General features: G+C 51.9%; 2 protein-coding genes across 2 annotated transcripts; one reads left to right on the forward strand and one right to left on the reverse strand.

Annotated features, from left to right (window-relative positions):
- Nucleotides 1-4,166: 4,166 nt before the first annotated feature.
- Nucleotides 4,167-5,286, reverse strand: LOC120702367 (thioredoxin H5-like). The gene is made up of 3 exons (XM_039986139.1): nt 4,926-5,286; nt 4,636-4,838; nt 4,167-4,536 (listed from the first exon to the last, which is right to left on the reverse strand). The coding sequence occupies exons 1-3, from the start codon at nt 4,999-5,001 to the stop codon at nt 4,255-4,257; spliced, it is 561 nt and encodes a 186-aa protein (XP_039842073.1). The 5' UTR covers nt 5,002-5,286; the 3' UTR covers nt 4,167-4,254.
- Nucleotides 5,287-7,852: 2,566 nt separating this feature from the next.
- LOC120702368 lies at nt 7,853-10,352 on the forward strand. Its single transcript, XM_039986140.1, has one exon. The coding sequence runs from the start codon at nt 7,994-7,996 to the stop codon at nt 10,223-10,225; it is 2,232 nt and encodes a 743-aa protein (XP_039842074.1). The 5' UTR covers nt 7,853-7,993; the 3' UTR covers nt 10,226-10,352.
- Nucleotides 10,353-18,504: the final 8,152 nt, after the last annotated feature.

The following is an 18,504-nucleotide window of genomic DNA, read 5'->3' on the forward strand; positions in this document are numbered from 1 at the left end:
TGGATCAAAATTGTCTAAGGGCGATGATTACTAATACATCGGCCATTTTTTGTGCTAAGAGCGATAAAAATTATCAGCCATGACTTGTTTTATTTCAAGTTGATGATGAAACAACTTGCTTCGGCCTCCAAACTTTCTTTGTGACTACTGATTTTGTTCGTTTGACGTCCACTTGTTGCTCCACCGACTCTTGTTTGCGCAAATATTGCAGCCTCCTTTTTTGGGTGTGAGATAAGCCTGAGGGACACCACCTCGGCTGTAAGTACTTTGAATTTTCCTTCACGTCCTTCTCACCCTCCTTACTGCAATTAAGATCCTTTTCGATCAGATTATTGCTAATCGGTCTTCGGGGGATACAACTTCGATATACAGAAGGATGTTGCATATAATATGATTGCATATACATCCTACTATAATTCAAAGGTGTATAATAACAAGGATATGGCCAAAACCATAGAGTAACCGGCCCTAAATGTGGCATATCAACACCATTACTTTGATATGGGCGAAGATCCGATTGCTCACCAGATATTGACGTAGATTTTATATCTTTGGCTTCATCTGGCTGTCCCTTTTGCTTTTGGGCAGTTCCCTCCTTCTCATACTTGGTCAAGAGCTCTTTGAAGCTCGGCCTTGCTTTATTTTCGGCCTTGGAGTAATTTCCAGATTCGCTGAGCGCACCGGTTAGACCGGTCTGGACACCGGTCAGACCGCCCTAGGGACTGGTCAGACCGCTCGATGAACCGGTCTGACCGGCCAGTTTGCTACCGGTCTTCTTTTCTTTGCCTTGCCCCTCGAGTGTTGAGGTCTTTGTTGCAGCTCGGGAAATCTTGTTCTGCAGCTTCTGCTTCTTAGGCATCTCTTCTCCAATGATTACATTTTTTCCTTTTTGTCGATTCGGCTTGACTTGGCCGAATTAAAATCTTGGAATTCTTCAATTCGAGCACATGCGTATGCATTGAAAAAGGATTTTGATTAATTTACATTATAGGAGAAATCAATTGTCCTTCATCTATGGCCGATTGTACCTTTCTAAGAAGCACATTGCAATCATTAGTAGCATGAGAAAACGTATTATGGAATTTACAATAGGCACGCCGTTTTAATTCTTCTATTGATGGAATTGTGTGAGAGAATTTAATTTTTCCAAGCTTTGCTAATTCATCAAAGATTCTCTCACACTTGGACACATCAAAAGTAAATTTGATCTCTTTCTTCTGATTTTTGTTAATCAGCTTTAAAGAAGAACAAGTACTTGGCTTGTCACTTGGTGACCACACAAATTCAGCGGCATAAACCTCTTTAGACTCATCGTCCAAAGAATCTGAATGATACTCAAGAGCATGAGTATTGGGACGATGATGTCTATGACTTTCTTGCAACTCTTTACTTCGGCTTTCTGCCGCCAAAACTCTTTGATGCACTTGATTAACAGCAAAAAAGTCATGGCCCTCTGATTATTCTTTAATGTGAGATCATAAGCCATTAAAAGTTAAATATGCTAAATTCTTTTCGGCAAGATTCACATTAAAGCATCGTTTTTTTATCGTGGAATCTTCTAATGTAATCATTAACAGACTCATCACGCATTTGCCTAACCGATGTCAAATGGGATAATTTAAGCTCATAATTTCCAGAAAAGAAATGATCATGAAACTTTTGCTCTAATTATTCCCATGAAGTAATGGAGTTAGGAGCCAAAGAACTAAACCAATAAAAAGCGGTTCCAGTTAAAGATAAAGAAAATAAGAGCACTTTCAATTCGTTTATAGAACTAGCTTCTCCTAATTGGAAAGATATTGACTAACATGCTCAAAGGTGCTTTTATTATCTTCTCCATTAGACTTAACAAATTCAAGCAACCTAAAACCAGTGGGATAAGTAACCATATCAAAAGAAATAGGATACGGCTTTTGATAAGATTGAGTTTTGCCTCTAACATCTATTGCAAGATTTTCTTTGATCATTTTAGCCAAATCATTCTTGCATTCAGCAAGTATTTTCTCAATATTAATCGATGAATTTGGCTGTGTGGAGGTAGACGCAATTGGCTGGTTTGGGGTTGCGTGACCTGAGGAACTGGTCTGACCGGTTGAGGTGAACCAGTCTCACCGTTTTATGGGGTCGTTCTGACCGGTTGCTGCCTGTTTTGCCATCGCTACATGTATCAGTCAAACATCTTGTCCGTTATAGGACCGATATGTGGTATGGTACCTCTGAGGGGTATTTGTGGCATGTTATAAGCATGAGTGCAATATGCCGGTGTAGAATTTTCCAACTCATACGTTCGGCAAAAGTTAGCCGAACCATGGATGCTTGTAAGTGAATCAGAGTATGTTTGCTGAGCCACCAATACATTAGTTGGTGTTACTAATTTACCACTGAAATAATGCATCGGCATTCCATACTGCGGTTGACTCACAGGTAATGTTACCGATGGTTGAGAAACAGTAATTTCAGTAGATGCAACAGTAGAAACAGGCGATGCATCATCAATTATTTATGGTTGTTTACCGGCTGCTATCAGCAATTTAGTAGTAATCAGATTAACCAATTGTACATCTCGCTCAGTGAACAAATTCTCAACTTGCACCATAGTAACACCAATAGATGTTGCACTTACAGGGGTTGTTACCTTAGCGGATGCATCCGTGGTAGGAGTAGAAGGGAAGACAATGTCTTTGTCCTTGGTGACCCTCCCTTGTCGATCTATGGAGAAGTGCGACATATAGTGCTTGGTGGCTTCTTCTTCTTGTCGCCGAATCTCCTCCTCCTTTTCCTCTCTGATCTTCTTCTTGACTTCATTGAGAGCTTTCTGATCTTCAGCCGAAAGTTGTTCAAAATTCGGCCTTTTGATGTTGTCAACATTAATATCACCAGGTTTAGGAACTTTACCGGCCATGGCAGCCGATTGATTTTTTCCTTTCCCCTGCGGAGTTGCCAAAATATATTGGAGCACGATCTGGGCCAACACACAAACGTGCACGGTCGCGCGGCGTGAGGAGGAGCTCGATGCAGCACCTCCTGCGTGAAGCGGTTATACCGGTCAGACCGGTCGCTGGGGTGAAGCGGCGAAGTCCGACGAACGCTCGCCCGGGAGGGACCCTGTCAAAGAAGGCGCATGTAGGGTTGTTCTAGGGTTGGCAGGCCACCTAGAACGTCTTAACGTTGCGGAGACGAAGGAAGAACAGCAGATACGAGATTGGAAGAGGTAGGGTTTGGAGATAAAAAGTAAAGGAAATAAAGATAAAGAAAAGTAATATATTGTTGTGTGTTTGATCGATTGGATACCCTCAATTGACCGTGGCCCTTTATATTTATAGGGTGGGATGGACTTGCCCCACAAGAAATCCTATTACAAATCTTAAATCTATGAAAATCACTAGTTATACTCGGACTCTGCTTAGACCGGTCAGACCCACCGGTCAGACTGGTCGGCTCCTGTCGGATCGGCTACAGCATCTAGACCGGTCAGACCGCCTGGACATACCGGTCAGATCGGTTTATTCAGGTTGCTGCCAATTTTGATCGTCAACAAAAGGGTTCAGCATCCACATACTATATATATGTTCTCGTTCATCTTATATCAAACAACCGTTGTGCTTCTAGGTAGTCTCTAGTCGACAGTGGCCGACAGCTTCACCGAAAGAAACTATATATATATATATATATATATATATATATATATATATATATATATATATAGTTGGGACTTCTCCAGCAGGGGAGAAGTGGCCTTCCTATAGCGAGTTGGGGCTGGGGGATGAAGCAGAGGATCGGTGATTTTGACGAGCATATGCGGAAGCAGCGGCAACCAAGAGAATCTCTTCCTGCGATTCCAGAACGGCATCGCCGCCGGTGAATTTGTGCATCTCTCCCTGCTCGGCGAGAGAATCAGGAGATTTACCGCTCGGCAATTGAATCATGAGATTTGGTGGTGTTTTCGCTTGAGGCATTGAAAACGAGAGCAATTTTAGGGATCAATAATTTGTTGGCGTAATGAATTATTGCGCTGGAGGATGCTCGATGAGCCGAGTGGAGCCGCACGACCGAAGAGCCGGGTCGAGCTGTCGAGCCTGGCGAAAAGAACCTGGCTATAGAATTAGTTATTCTCTAGCCGGCCACAAACAAGCATGTCTATACACACACACACACACCATTCGATCAGGAAATTAAAACATTGTGCAACAAGCATGTATATACGTGTTGATGAGTCATGAATGTGAGTCCAACCGATGAAGACGTGGATTTAATTTATGGATGGAAATGATCAATGGCAATGCCAGATATGTGCTTTTGGATGCTGCGCTGCAGCTCGTCCTTGCTGACGCCGATGACGCGCTCCAAGATAGTTTTCCTCACCAGCAGGAACGTCGGCAGCGCCTCCACCCGGGTGTTCCGAGCAAATGTCTTGAACTGCTCGACGTCGAGCGTGTAGAAGTGGGCGTGATCCTTGAAGTCGGAGGCGATCTTCTCCAGCGCCGGCCTCATGAACTTGCACGGCTCCGACCACGGCGCCGTGAACTCCAGCACCACCTTCATTGATCATGAATTTCATTTTTTTATTCACTTACTCATCATCATGTAAAGGCTAAAGAGATGGATCGAGAATGAATGAATATATACCGTACGTACCAGGTTGGAGTTTGGCTCCTTGGCCTGCCTCAAGACGTTCTTCAACTCTTCGTTGCTTTGGATCGGCGGCATATTGATCTTATCGCCCTCACCACGGCACTTCTGAATAGCAGCAGCAGCGCTGGGTTGCAGGCGATCACGAATACCCCTGGTCGCAATTTCTGGCCTGGCCGGAGATCTCTGCTGGGAACACAAGGAAAGTCCTGTATATAGATAGATGTTCATCAGCGCAAATCGGAATTGAAAGGAGAATGAAATCAAAAGAAGAACAAGAATTGTTAATTAGTTACCCATGCACCCTAGCGCCGCTTCGTCTTCGTCTTGGTCGGTGGCTGCTTCTCGGTGTGAGCTCGATCGTGCGTTCATCTACGACGCGTGTGGAAGGAGCTAGAATGAATTGAAGCTGATGATGGTGAAGAGGCAGTGCGAGGCCATGGCTCCATCTATCTATCTATATATAACTGAGCTGCATCATACATATATCGGAGTCGGAGCTAGCTGTTGAGTGCGTGTCGACTTGGATCTAGTTGTGTTTGATGATGAGATCAACACGCACTGCACGTACGGTTGCGCGCGGGGAAGAAGAAAAAGGGATCGGATGTTCGCCCGCCAGCTTTCCTCCACTCTCTATCTTGTGCTTTAGTTTTGCGGTGGCGGCGACGCAAAACGTGTGAACGAATCGATTCTTTCCCATGCTGCACACACACGGTTTTGCATTGAATTAGGAGGCGTGTCCTCCTCAATGCAAACCAATCCCTATTATTATTCCCTAGTGAGGTTCTTTTCATTTTTCCACTTTTTCTAGCTAGCAACCGATCGATCGATCGATCGACCGAGCTGCTCCATTTTCCCCCATCTCATTCAAGTAACAGCTGCTTGACACTAGGTATCATGATTCATCAACACTGATTTCCATTCACTGTCGGAATCCCATCTGTTGATACGGGTGTGCAAATTTGAAATTTTATTATTTATTGGCCCAAGAGTCAGAAGGAATATTATAGGCGATGGCCGGGCATCTTGAACAAAGCAGACGGCTGGTAGCTTACCATGGGTGGTGTCACCTTTAGTACTACTGATGATTCCATCTCCACACGTACCCTCCTTTATTCTACTTTATTCTAGAAACAACAGAGAGAGAGAGAAATAAATGACCCCCGTTCCATCTACGCTACCGGCGTCTTTTGTCAAAAAAAAAAAGACAGAGAGAGAGAGCTTTATTTATTTGTCCCCCTCATCAGTTAGTTCGAAAAATTAAAGCTCTGTTTTGGCTGTGATAGATACAATACAATACAAGAGGTTGCATCTTGCTCTCCCATGGAATGATAATATATAGTCAAGCACTCCACTCCACATATTGGTCTCTCTGCGCTCTCTTAGGTCTCTTGTCTGCGCTCTCTTAGGTCTCTTGTCTATTTTTTCCGATCGAGACCTGAATAAAATGACCACTATATACTATGATCAGCAGCAGCCGAGCAAGAATTTAGTTTCATGGAGGCATGCATTCGGTTTACTGTTACAAGACCAAGTTAGTAAGCCAAAGAGTAGGGGAATAGAGTCGTTACGTCTATATGCTGCGTACTAGCTAGCTTTTGCCCAAAGATCAGGATTAAAAAACATTGTTACAGCTTTAAATTAATTACTATGTCCTAGCTTGCTGGCTTTGCGTGTCCATGATAACATTCCATATTTCCATCTTCTCACGTATATTATATACTAGTAAAATAGAGCAGTAGATTATTACATATGCTTTGCACTTTATTCATCACGTGATTCCTTTCGTTATTAACTTTGCGCGTGTTTACGCCATTTCCTTGACGACCACTCTATGTCACGTTCATCATGGTAAAAAAAATCAATTTAACGGTTCAGTGACCCCAATGCTTCATGCAAAAAATAGGAATGAGGCAAACACGCAATTCTTTTTATTATAATAAAACACTAATATAAGTGGTGTAAAGAGAAAATGATATATATACACATGCGTGTAGCTACTCCTACCTAGGGTACGTCCGCAGTCCGCCCAAGTCAGCTTCACGGGCGCTACTAGCTACTCCTTCCGTTTCAAATTATAGGTCATTTGACTTTTTTAACATCAAGTTTGACCATCTGTCTTATTCAAAAAAAGTTGTGCAAACATAATCGAATTTAAGTCATTCTTGGAGAACTTGTATTGATAAAGTATGCCACAGCAAAATAAATGATATTTTGCACAGAGTTTTGAATAAGACGAGTGGTCAAATTTGATATCAAAAAAGTCAAACGACCTATAATTTAGAACGGATGAGTAGTAGCTACTACTAGCTTGTTAATGGAACCTGATAAGGAGGTTATGCTCCAATCAATCTTTGTTTGTATGGACGTATAAGTTAACTCCCTTGGTGTATAATAATTTTGGACGGAGAGAGTATGCCAGGGAGTATGTGCCTGCGCATACTGCAGCCTACTGAGACGAGTATCTGCTCATTGATGCATATATATATAGCAGAGTACGTATGTACGCGCGTACTACTCCAAGCGACTAATCCTTTGTATCAAAGCTCATGGTGGCTGGGCCTAATATGCAGGATCAAAGACTCTTTCTGTAGTAATGGTCTGGAGTAGTGAATTGAATTCAAAGCTATGTAATTTGATTGGTTTTGTCTCCTATTAGTGAACAGTGTGTGCACTATATTGTTCATGTGCGCGATGTTTCATGAAGTCCACACATTCAGTTCATGTAACTCAAGCTACATATTATTATTATCCAATTGAATTCTAATGTATGAAATTTGATTGGTTTTTTCTAGGATTTCAAAAAGATCATCAACCGTTGAAAAAGTATACTAACCTAGCCTGCTAGATCACCGTGAGTGGTACATTGTTTCTACTATATATGGTACACATATGGATCAGAGTGATCATCACGACAGGACATAAACATGCATGGAGGGGCATGAGAATCACTGCTAATAATAGGTGATGACACATAGAACATAGCCACGGGCACGCAAAGCGATCTAACAGCACAATGTAAAGCAGTGCGTAACGTAAATAAGGTCTTCTTTTTTTTTCTCCTTTTTTGAGCTAACAAAGCTACAATAGTACACACATAGTATATATAACCTATGAAGACTTTTTTTTCCTCTTTTCCTTTAACCTTTTGCTTTGATCATTTGATAGTGTGTAACACTCTACTCTACTGATCAGTATGCCAACTTAATCAACCAATGTTTATTCAGGTGTACATGTTTTAGTTGAACGTCATTTCGGCAATATAACGTAACTTGGTGAGATCTAGACACAAGACACAGCACAAGTACTGGTGTGAGAGTAGTGAGTCAGATCGAGAGGGTTAGAGCGAGCTAGAGCATCGCTCATGGCGGGTATCTTGGGCGCTTTGCATTGGTGGGACGAGTGGCAGCTGCGCGTCCTGGTGCTCGGCAGCCTGGGCATCCAGTGGTTCCTCCTCTTCGCCGCCCCGATGCGCAAGTACACCATCCCTCGCTGGTTCAGGACCTTCATCTGGCTGGCCTACATCGGCAGCGACGCCCTGGCCATCTACGCGCTCGCCACCCTCTTCAACCGCCACGCCAGCAGCAGCAGCACCAGCAGCAGCTGCGGCAATGGCGGCCCGTCGAGGGCGCTGGAGGTGCTGTGGGCCCCCGTCCTGCTCATCCACCTCGGCGGGCAGGAGGAGATCACGGCCTACAACATCGAGGACAACGAGCTGTGGACGCGCCACACCGTGACGCTCGTGTCCCAGGTCGCCGTCGCCGTCTACGCCTTCTGCAAGTCGTGGCCCAGATCCGGCGACCGGCGGCTGCTGGCGTCGGCGATCCTGCTCTTCGTCGTCGGCATCCTGAGCTTCAGCGAGAAGCCGTGGGCGCTCCGGAGGGCCAGCATCAACCGGCTGGCGGCCGTGTCGTCCAGGCTGCACGGACGGGACAGGAAGCCTCGCCGACGGTGGGGGCTCTTCACCAAGCTGGAAGACAAGTACATCCGCTGGACAAGAGCGGCGGCGCATTACTATTACTCGACGGCGACGGACAAGGACAGTCATCATCACCAAGCTGCAGATCACCAGCAGGTTATTCTGTCGGACGGAGACAAAGTCCACATGATCCTCTCCGACATGTCCCTGTTCGCCTCCTCCTCCGGCCTCGCCAAGCGAAAGCTGATGAAGGAAGACAGCATCAGAGCCGCTGCCGATGAGATGAGGCGGCAGCGCGAAGAAGAAGAAGAAGAAGGAAAGACCGTCACAGTGCAAGGTGACATCGCCGGCGACGACGATGTTGTTCTGGAGCCTCTGAGCCCCACCGCGGAGATGGGCTCCAAGCGCTGGCTGCGCAGCGCCTTCGGCCTCATCTACACCCGGATCAACGTCGCCACCACGCCGGCGTACCTGGCCTTCCACTTCTTGCTCGTCCCGGCGATCCACGTCGCCGCCATCTCGCTCTTCGCGGCGAGCCGCAAGCGCGGCTGGTACAATCCCACCGACGTCACCATCACCTACGTCATCCTCTTCGTCACCGCCGCGCTCGACGTGCTCGCCGAGTGCATCCGCCAGCTGCTCTACTGGGCCATGTCCGCGGCGGGCGTGCCGGCGCTCTGCGAGACGCTCCCCCAGTACAGCCTCCTCCGCTCGGCTCGCCGGCGGACGCGCCCGGCCGCCGGCCGGCTGCTCAGGTGCGCCGCCCGCCTCGGCCTCGAGGAGGAGTACTTCGTGTGCAGCAGGCGCGGCGGGAACCTCCTCTACTGGAGGGTGGCCGGGTTCGTGATGCTGGACCTGGTGCGCGCCACGGGCCTCAACCTCGCCACCTACCGGAGCTTCACCGCCGGCAACTGGGCGCTGAGCTTGGAGCTGCAGCGGAAGTGCGGCACCATGGTGCGGCGCACCCTGCGCGAGTCCTTCGACGAGAGCGTCCTCATCTGGCACATCGCCACCGACATCTGCTTCCGCCGCAGCCCGCGGCGGCGGCCGGGCGCCGGCGACCATGAGGAGTGCACGCTGGCGATATCCAACTACATGGCGCACCTGCTCAACTTCCGGCCGGACATGCTGATGACGGGCAGCAGGCGCCACCTGCTCACTGAAGCCCTGGAAGACCTCGAGGACATCATAATCCGTAGCACGGGCTCGAGCAGCAGGACGACCAAGCAGCAGGTCGACGACGCGGCCGTGCTGGCGGCCATCCTGAACGCCGCCGGCGGCAAGTCGGAGCGGCACAAGTACCCTCTCATCCACGACGCGTGCAAGCTCTCCGACGAGCTGATGGAGGTGTGGCCGGAGGAGACGCGGTGGGAGCTCATGTACCGCGCCTGGGTCGGCATGCTCTTCTACTCGGCCAGCATGTGCCGGGGGTACCTGCACGCCAAGAGCCTGGGCGAGGGCGGCGAGTTCCTCTCCTTCGTCTGGCTCATGCTCTCGCTCAAGGGGGCCAAGACATTGGCCGACAAGCTTCAGATGCCGGAGCCCGACGCGCAGCAGGAATCACAAGCTGCTGGTGGAGAGGAGACGGCGGCGACGGCGACCGCCACCGCGATGCCGTCGACCGACGATGACCTGGATCTGGAGTCGCTGGTCGACCGACCGGGAAAAAATCGCTGATCCATGCATGCATTTTAATTTCCTGCAGCCTGCCAGCCTTGCAGAAATTTGCTTTTATTTCTTGTGCTTGCGTAACTTTACTTAATTGATGCCACATCACATACAGTGTCAATGTCAATACCACATCCATTTGCTTACACGCACACCGAGTTTCTACTATTTCTAAGACAAGCAATGTTTACCTGTCGATCGGAATCATAAACGAAGTCCGGACAAATCAATCCAAATTCTAATCAGAATCCGGACAAATCAATCAGAATTCTAATCAAAATGCGAACAATCAATATCTCGCGCAATCACGACACAACATGTACACAAAGTGAATGAACACAACATTGATAGTATTTCTTAGGTCTATTATATTATCCGTAGCAACGCAGGAGCAATGTGCTATAAAGGTAAAATGTTGGTCTTCTTATATATTTTCTTTTTTAGATAGAGGATGAACCAGCCTATATATCTAAAGAGAACGTATCTAGTGCAAACCACAACTTTCGTGAAAACCCGTGCAAACCGCATCAAAAAGGCCGTCTAAATTCACCAAAAAATCACATATGTAGATGATATGATGATACACAACCTTGCAAAATATCTTGTCCAAACTCGACTTCGTCTGTGAGATATAAAAATAGCAAATTTCAAACCAGAAAGCTGTCCAGATGATTTGTTAGAAATTTGTTATGTTTATATCTCACAAACGAAGTCGAGTTTCAACAAGATATTTTACAAGATTGTGTATCATCATATCATCTACATGTATGATTTTTTTGGTGAATTTAGACGACTTTTTTGCCGTGGTTTGCACGGGTTTTCACAAAGTTGTGGTTTTCACCAAATATGTTCTCATATTTAAAAGCTCAACATTTATAGCCAAGAGTTATAAGATTTCTTATACTCGGATTCTCGAATAAGGTTTTTGAAAATACAAGGAAAAAATTCTAAAAACGAAGGAAGAAACTAGAAGACTGTTTCAATCTTTTTCTTTGTTCATGTTTCATCCTTCTAAAAGTCTAATCTAAAAGTCTAATCGTATCACCAAACCATCACTAGGCTGATGTGACAAAACTAGGCTGCAGGATTTTGATGTTAGAACGGATCATGGGCATGCGTGGGATGGCGCGCGTTGCTTCCAGATCATGGCGAGATTACAGCCGGTGTGGGTAGTTTGTTACTATTTATATGCAAGGAATAAACCAGAAAACGCTACTGCTGCGGCACCAAAACTTCTGGTGTTGTCCACTGTGTTCGCATGTGTTCCAAGCTCGCCGGCGCAGCCGCCGAGCTAACAATTGTCATCAGAGCCGGTTAACGCTGGGATGTCGAGTGTGCCGGGCCATCGGACGGGATCTCGCATGCCTCCACCTCGCCGCGCGCTCCGATAGCCATCGCCACCTCCACGCCACGGCAGGCGTCGGGGCGGCGACGAACCGCAAGTCCAGCGCGTCGTCCGCGAGGTGGGATCGGCGAACTACCCCATGCTGACCCGCACCCACTACGTCGAGTGAGCGGTGCTCATGCAGGTCATGCTTGAGGCACGTCAACTCTGGGTGGCGGTGAGCATCGGCGGCGTCGATCTGCACGACGACTGCATGGCCATGGAAGCCATCCTCCGCTGGACGCCGCCGGAGATGCGTGTCTCCCTTGTCGGGAAGGGCACAACGATGCGGGCGTGGGACGCCATCAAGACGGAGCGCGTGGGCGTCGACCACTGTCTCGCGCGATTTCGACGCGCTGGAGTTCCGCGATGGGGAGTCGGTGGATGACTTCACCCACTGGCTGATGAACATCGTCAGCGAACTCACCATCCTCGGCGATCCGCCCCAGGAAACTACCGTGGTGAGAAGGATCCTGCAGGAGGTTCCTCCTCGCTACGATCAAATCACACACTCCATCGAGACTCTCCTCGACGTCGACGACATGTCTGTGGAAGAGCTCATCGGCAGGCTCAAGGCGGCGGAGGTGCGCGATCAGAGCCGGAACCCTCCACTGGCCACGAACTCCAACGGCAAGCTGCTCCTCTCGGAGGAGGAGTGGCTGGCGTGCTACAAGCATAGCCTCGCGGGTGAGAGCTCTCGCTCCGGCACCAAGTCGTCTGGTGGTCCACGCGGCGGCAACAATGGTGGCGCGCGCACTGGCGGTCCCTCCGGCGAGCCGGCCAGTGGAGCCACCAAGGAAGACAAGTGCAAGTATTGCGGCAAGAAAGGCCATTGGGCCCGAGAATGCCGCAAGAATAAGCGCGATGAGGCGGCGCTCTTTGCCCAAGCCGGCGACGATGACGATGAGGAGCCGACCCTGAAGATGAACACCGACGACCCCACGCCGCCGGCGATCACCGGACGCACACACGCGAACTAAACACACGCGAGTTCTGTGGAAAACAACGAAGAAACACACGGTGTTTTTGGTGCCGCTAATGCGCAGCGTTTTTGACTCTATTGATCACAATATATACATACACGAGTGACTCTCGGCCACGACCCATGACGAGCGCCACGCGCGCCACTCCTTCCTACTTGATCGCGCCATCCCACGACCGAACGAGTGGAGCGCGAAGCTTCAGCTACGACTCAACGGAAAGACCAATGCCACACCGCGAACAAAGCGCGATTCAGGCGTACACGACGCATCCAAAGCGGATTCAGTTATTGACCAAAAGCTAACAAGCGCTAACTAACATTCCCTCTGACAAAACGGGCTGAAACAAACTGAGTTTCCAACATTCTCCCCCAAAGTCTGTTGTTTCAGCCCAGATTGACCACGCCAATCTTCTCCCGAAGCTCACAGAACCGCGAACGGCCAAGTGCCTTCGTCATCAGATCAGCGAGTTGCTCCTGTGAGCTCGCAAACTCCAGCAAAATGCTCCCCTTGTCCACGCATTCACGAATAAAGTGGAATTTAGTGTCAATATGCTTACTTCAATCATGCAGCACTGGGTTCTTGCTGAGAGCAATTGCAGACATGTTGTCCATCTTGAGTTGAGGCACTCGAGGATCATCTCCCATGACATCCTTCAGCAACCTCGTGAGCCACACTGCCTGGCAAGCTGCAGCAGCGCCAGCAATGTACTCAGCTTCGCAGGACGAGAGCGCCACCACCCTTTGCTTCTGTGACTGCCAAGCCACCGCCTTGTCCCCAAGGAAGAAGATGATTCCTGTGGTGCTCTTCCTGTCATCAGTGTCTCCCCCCAAATCGTTGTCACTGTAACCGATCAGGTTGTTGTCGCTGCCTGTCAGCTTGGGGTAGACGATGCCGAACTCGATCGTTCCGGCAATGTACCGCAGCAAGTGCTTCACCGCTGCCATGTGCTCATGCCTTGGCTTCTCCATGAAACGACTCACAAATCCAACCGCGAACGAGATGTCCGGGCGAGTGTGAACCAGGTACCTGAGGCTGCCCACCAGGCTGCGGTACTCGGTGGCGTCTACCAACGCCGTCATTCCATCCTTTGACAGCTTCAGCCGCGCCTCCATCGGAGTATGGCAGGGATTGCACCCTCCCATGTTCGCCTTCTCCAACAGTCTGTGCGCATACGCAGCCTGTCCGAGAGTGATAGCAGCCTTGGATTGCTTGACCTCGATGCCCAAGTAGTAGGACAGCAACCCAAGGTCGCTCATCCTGAATAGGCGCTGCATCTCCTTCTTGAAAGCCTCGACATCGCCTTCCTTGGCTCCAGTGATGATCAGATCATCGACATAGACGCCGACGATCACCCGTGATGGCCCCTTCCCACGGGTGTACATGCCGTGTTCACTCGTGCAACGCACAAAACCAAGTTCGTGTAGGCTTGCATCTAGCTTCTGGTTCCACGCTCTAGGAGCCTGACGGAGTCCATAGAGCGCCTTCTTCAGACGCAGCACCTTCTGCTCGTGCCCAGCCGCTGTGAAGCCAGGCGGCTGTTGCACGTAGACTTCCTCGGCGAGATCCCCGTTCAGGAACGCTGACTTAACATCCATGTGATGTACAAGCCAGTTCTCCTGAGCAGCCACGGCGAGCAGCATCCTCACTGACTCCATTCTAGCCACTGGTGCAAACACCTCATCAAAGTCGATGCCGGACTTCTAGACATACCCTTTTGCCACCAGGCGCGCTTTGTGCTTCACGACCGCGCCCTGCTCATCGCGTTTGAGTTTGAACACCCACTTGAGCCCAATGGCGCGGTGACCGGGCGGCAGGTCGACGAGGCTCCAAGTGTCGTTCTGCTCAATGGACGACAGCTCGTCGAGCATGGCCTTGCGCCACTCCTCCTCCCCGCGTGCCTCGTCGAATGAGGTGGGTTCATCATCCACAGCGAGGAGCAGCCCCGCATCGAGCTCCCTGCCTGCCTCGCTAGGGACTGGAACGTCCCCAAGGACGTTGTCCAATGCCCGAAATCGCAGAGGCGCGTCGTCCTCATGATCTGCATCCAGCTCCAGGTCACCTGATGGTGGAGATACGAACTCCACGCCCGCCGGTGGTCCCGGCACTGGGGTGCTCGCCGTTGTTGCCCCTCGAGACGGCGAGCTTGGAGGAGTGCCGAGAACTCCAGTCGGAGTAGACAGCGCCGCCCCTGGTGGTGGTGGTGAGCCTCCGAGCGGCGGCGGCAGGCTTCCACCGCCCGGAATGAACGTGGTCATGTACTCGACGGTGAACGGCTCCCCCGAGTTGTTGTTCGCCGTGGATGTCGGAGCATCATCCCAGTTCCAGGCCCTCCCTTCGTCAAACACCGCGTCACGGGAGATCAACACCCGTCCAGTGCTTGGATTCAGGAACCTGTACGCCTTTGATCCAGGCTCATATCCGATGAACACCATCGGCGTACTGCGATCCTCCAGCTTCTTCTGATGTCCCCCGGCAACCTTCACATGAGCAACGCAACCGAAAGTGCGAAAGAAATGCACAGCCGGTTTAGAACCATACCAGACCTCGTACGGAGTTTTTCCTTCCGCGCTACGCGTCGGCGAGCGATTCAGTACGAACACGGCGGTGCTCACCGCCTCACCCCAGAGCCATCCGGGCACCTGCATCCCCTTCATCATGCTGCGAGCCATCCCGAGCACAGTCTGGTTGCGCCTCTCCACCACGCCGTTTTGCTGCGGCGTGTACGGCGCGGTGAGATGACGCTGGATCCCTTGATCGGCGCAGTACTCCATGAACGCCCGCGCCGTGAACTCTCCCCCGCGATCGGTACGCAGGGTGCCAAGCCTCTCGCCAGACTCGACCTCCAGGCGCGCTTGAAGCTGCTTGATCGCGCCCGCGGCCTGATCCTTGGACGCCAACAAGACCAGCCACATGAAACGGCTCCTGTCGTCCACGACGAGCAGGAACCGCCGCTTCCCGCCGGGCGTCTCTGGTGTGATCGGTCCGCACAGGTCCGCATGCACCAGTTCCAGGGACCGCGACGCACGGAACTTGCTCGCCGTTGGGAACAGTTGTCGATGCTGCTTCCCGGCGAGGCAGCTCTCGCACACCTGCTCCACATGATCGATGGCCGGCAGGCCATAGACCATATTCTTCTTCGACAGCAGCTGTAACCCACGGAAACCAAGGTGTCCATACCTTGTGTGCCACTTCCAGGCGATGTCGTCCCCGAACGCCGTGTGACAGACCGGCGTGCTGATGTTGAGGTCGAGAGTGTACAGCCTACTGTTCGAGCGCTGCACCTTTGCCAGGAGACGCCGGCGTTGATCCCAGACGCGCAGGACCCCCTCCTCGATCAGGATCTTGTAGTGGTCCTCATCCAGCTGGCCAAGGCTGATAATGTTGGCCGTGAGCTTGGGGATGAGGTACACTCCAGGCAGCCTCTGATGCTCGCCGGTCTTGCAGGTGAAGAGGATCGTGCCGCGCCCCTCGATGCCGACCACCGACCCGTTGCCGAACCTGACGGTGCCGTGCACGCTGGTGTCGAGGTCGGAGAAGGATGACCGCTCCCCGGTCATGTGGTTCGTGGCGCCCGTGTCGAGGATCCACCGGGTGAGCCCGTCGCGGTTCTTCTCACCGAGCTGGACAAAGAGTTTCTCCTCGCGGATGTGTACCTCCTTCGTACCTGCGGGCGTTGCAGCGGGAGACGCCAACGCCACGTGCGCCACCGGGTCGGCGAACACCCAGCGCGCGCGTGCCCCTCCTTCACCGACCGCCACGTGGACCTGTTCTTCCGAGTCGACGGTGATGGAGGTGATCCCCACCAGAAGCGCGCCGTCCTCTTCGACCTCGGCTGCATGGGCCTGTTCGTCACGTTTCTTCTTGCGGCACTCGCGGGCCCAGTGCCCCTTGTTGCCGCAGTAACGACATTCGTCGCTCGCGACGTCGCCACTGCGTTCGCGCCCGGCGTCACCACCAGGCTTCTTGGCTCCACCACCGCGCCCACCGCCACGGCCTCCACCACGGCCGCGCCCCCAGCTTCCACTGCGGCCTCCCCCAGACCCTCTTGAGCCAGAGTTGCTGGAGTTCGACGGGCCCCGGAGAGCTGCAGCTTCTTGGAAACGCGCGCGACCAGCTCCTCCTCCGTGAGGTTGAGCCGCGCGAGGTTGTTGCCGCCACCGCTGAGGTCGTGCCGCTCTTCCGCCGCCTTCAGGCGCCCAACCAGCTCCTCCACGGACAGGGTCTCTAGATCGAGCAGGGTCTCGATCGACATGGCGATTTGGTGGGAGCGCAGAGGGAGCGCCTGCAGGAACCTGCGTACGACCGTTGGTTCGGTGTGGTCGTCCCCGAGCGTCCTCAGCCGTGCGGCGAGGTTGTTGATCCGCACCGCAAACTCGTCCACGCTCTCGCCGTCCTTGAAGACGAGGCCGTCGAACTCCCTTCGCAGGGTCTGCGCCTTGGCCTTGCGGACGCGCTCGACGCCGAGGTTCGCCATCTTGATGTCGTCCCAAGCCGCTTTGGCGCTCTCTTTGTTTGTCGTCACCAGTTCCATGGCCATCATGTCTTCATGCTCCGGAACGTCGGCGAAGTTCACGGCTTCCCACAGACCGCGTGGGCGGAGCATCACCTTCATCATCGCCGACCACTCGGCGTAGTTGGTCTTGGTGAGCATCGGCCACCCCGCGTTGCCGATCTCCTTGACGACCTGCCGCTCGACGACGACTTGCTCCCGGCGCCTCGCCCGCCTATGCGGCGGCGACGGTGACTGCCGGCGCCCACTGGCCGGCGGTGTGCGCGAAGCCATGGGCACTCCCAGAACGCGGTAACCGCTTTGATGCCAATTGAAGATGAACACCGACGACCCCACGCCGCCGGCGATCACCGGACGCACACACGCGAACTAAACACACGCGAGTTCTGTGGAAAACAACGAAGAAACACACGGTGTTTTTGGTGCCGCTAATGCGCAGCGTTTTTGACTCTATTGATCACAATATATACATACACGAGTGACTCTCGGCCACGACCCACGACGAGCGCCACGCGCGCCACTCCTTCCTACTTGATCGCGCCATCCCACGACCGAACGAGTGGAGCGCGAAGCTTCAGCTACGACTCAACGGAAAGACCAATGCCACACCGCGAACAAAGCGCGATTCAGGCGTACACGACGCATCCAAAGCGGATTCAGTTATTGACCAAAAGCTAACAAGCGCTAACTAACATTCCCTCTGACAAAACGGGCTGAAACAAACTGAGTTTCCAACAGTCCCTGCTGATGGCGATCGTCAACATCGAGCCCAAGCGCGTCGCACCGCGCGTCACGCCGGTCCACGTCGGCGGGCAAGTATACCTCAACGAAGAACACTCCGGCAAGCCGAGCTTCGACGTGTGGTACCTCGACATGGGTGCGTCAAACCACATGACCGGCAACCGGGTGATCTTCTCCGAGCTGGTCCAATCCATCACGGGCACGGTCAAGTTCGGCGATGGCTCGGTGGTGGACATCGTCGGCCGCGGTACAATCATCTTCGCGGCGTGGGATGGACGACATCGAGCGCTCCCCGACATGTTCCTCATCCCTCGCCTCCGCAGCAACATAATCAGCCTGGGCCAACTCGATGAGTCTGGCTGCCAGGTGCTGATTGATAAGGGCTCCTGCGGGTTCGCGATCCGCAGAAGGGACTACTTACCAAGGTACGATGTTCAGTGAATCGCCTGTACAAAATCACTCTTACGGTGGCCCAGCCCCTGTCCCTGTTGGCGCGCGTCGGCGACAGCACCTGGCGGTGGCACGACCGGTTCGTCCACCTCGGCTTTGATGCACTCTGCAAGCTCAGCAAGGAGGACCTGGTGCACGGCCTGCCGCAGCTGGATCACGTCGACCATCTGTGCGACGCGTGCTTGGTCGGTAAGCAGAAGCGGGCGCCGTTTTCTCCAAG

This window comes from Panicum virgatum, chromosome 4K (genome assembly GCF_016808335.1).
Source record: "Panicum virgatum strain AP13 chromosome 4K, P.virgatum_v5, whole genome shotgun sequence".
NCBI lineage: Eukaryota > Viridiplantae > Streptophyta > Magnoliopsida > Poales > Poaceae > Panicum > Panicum virgatum.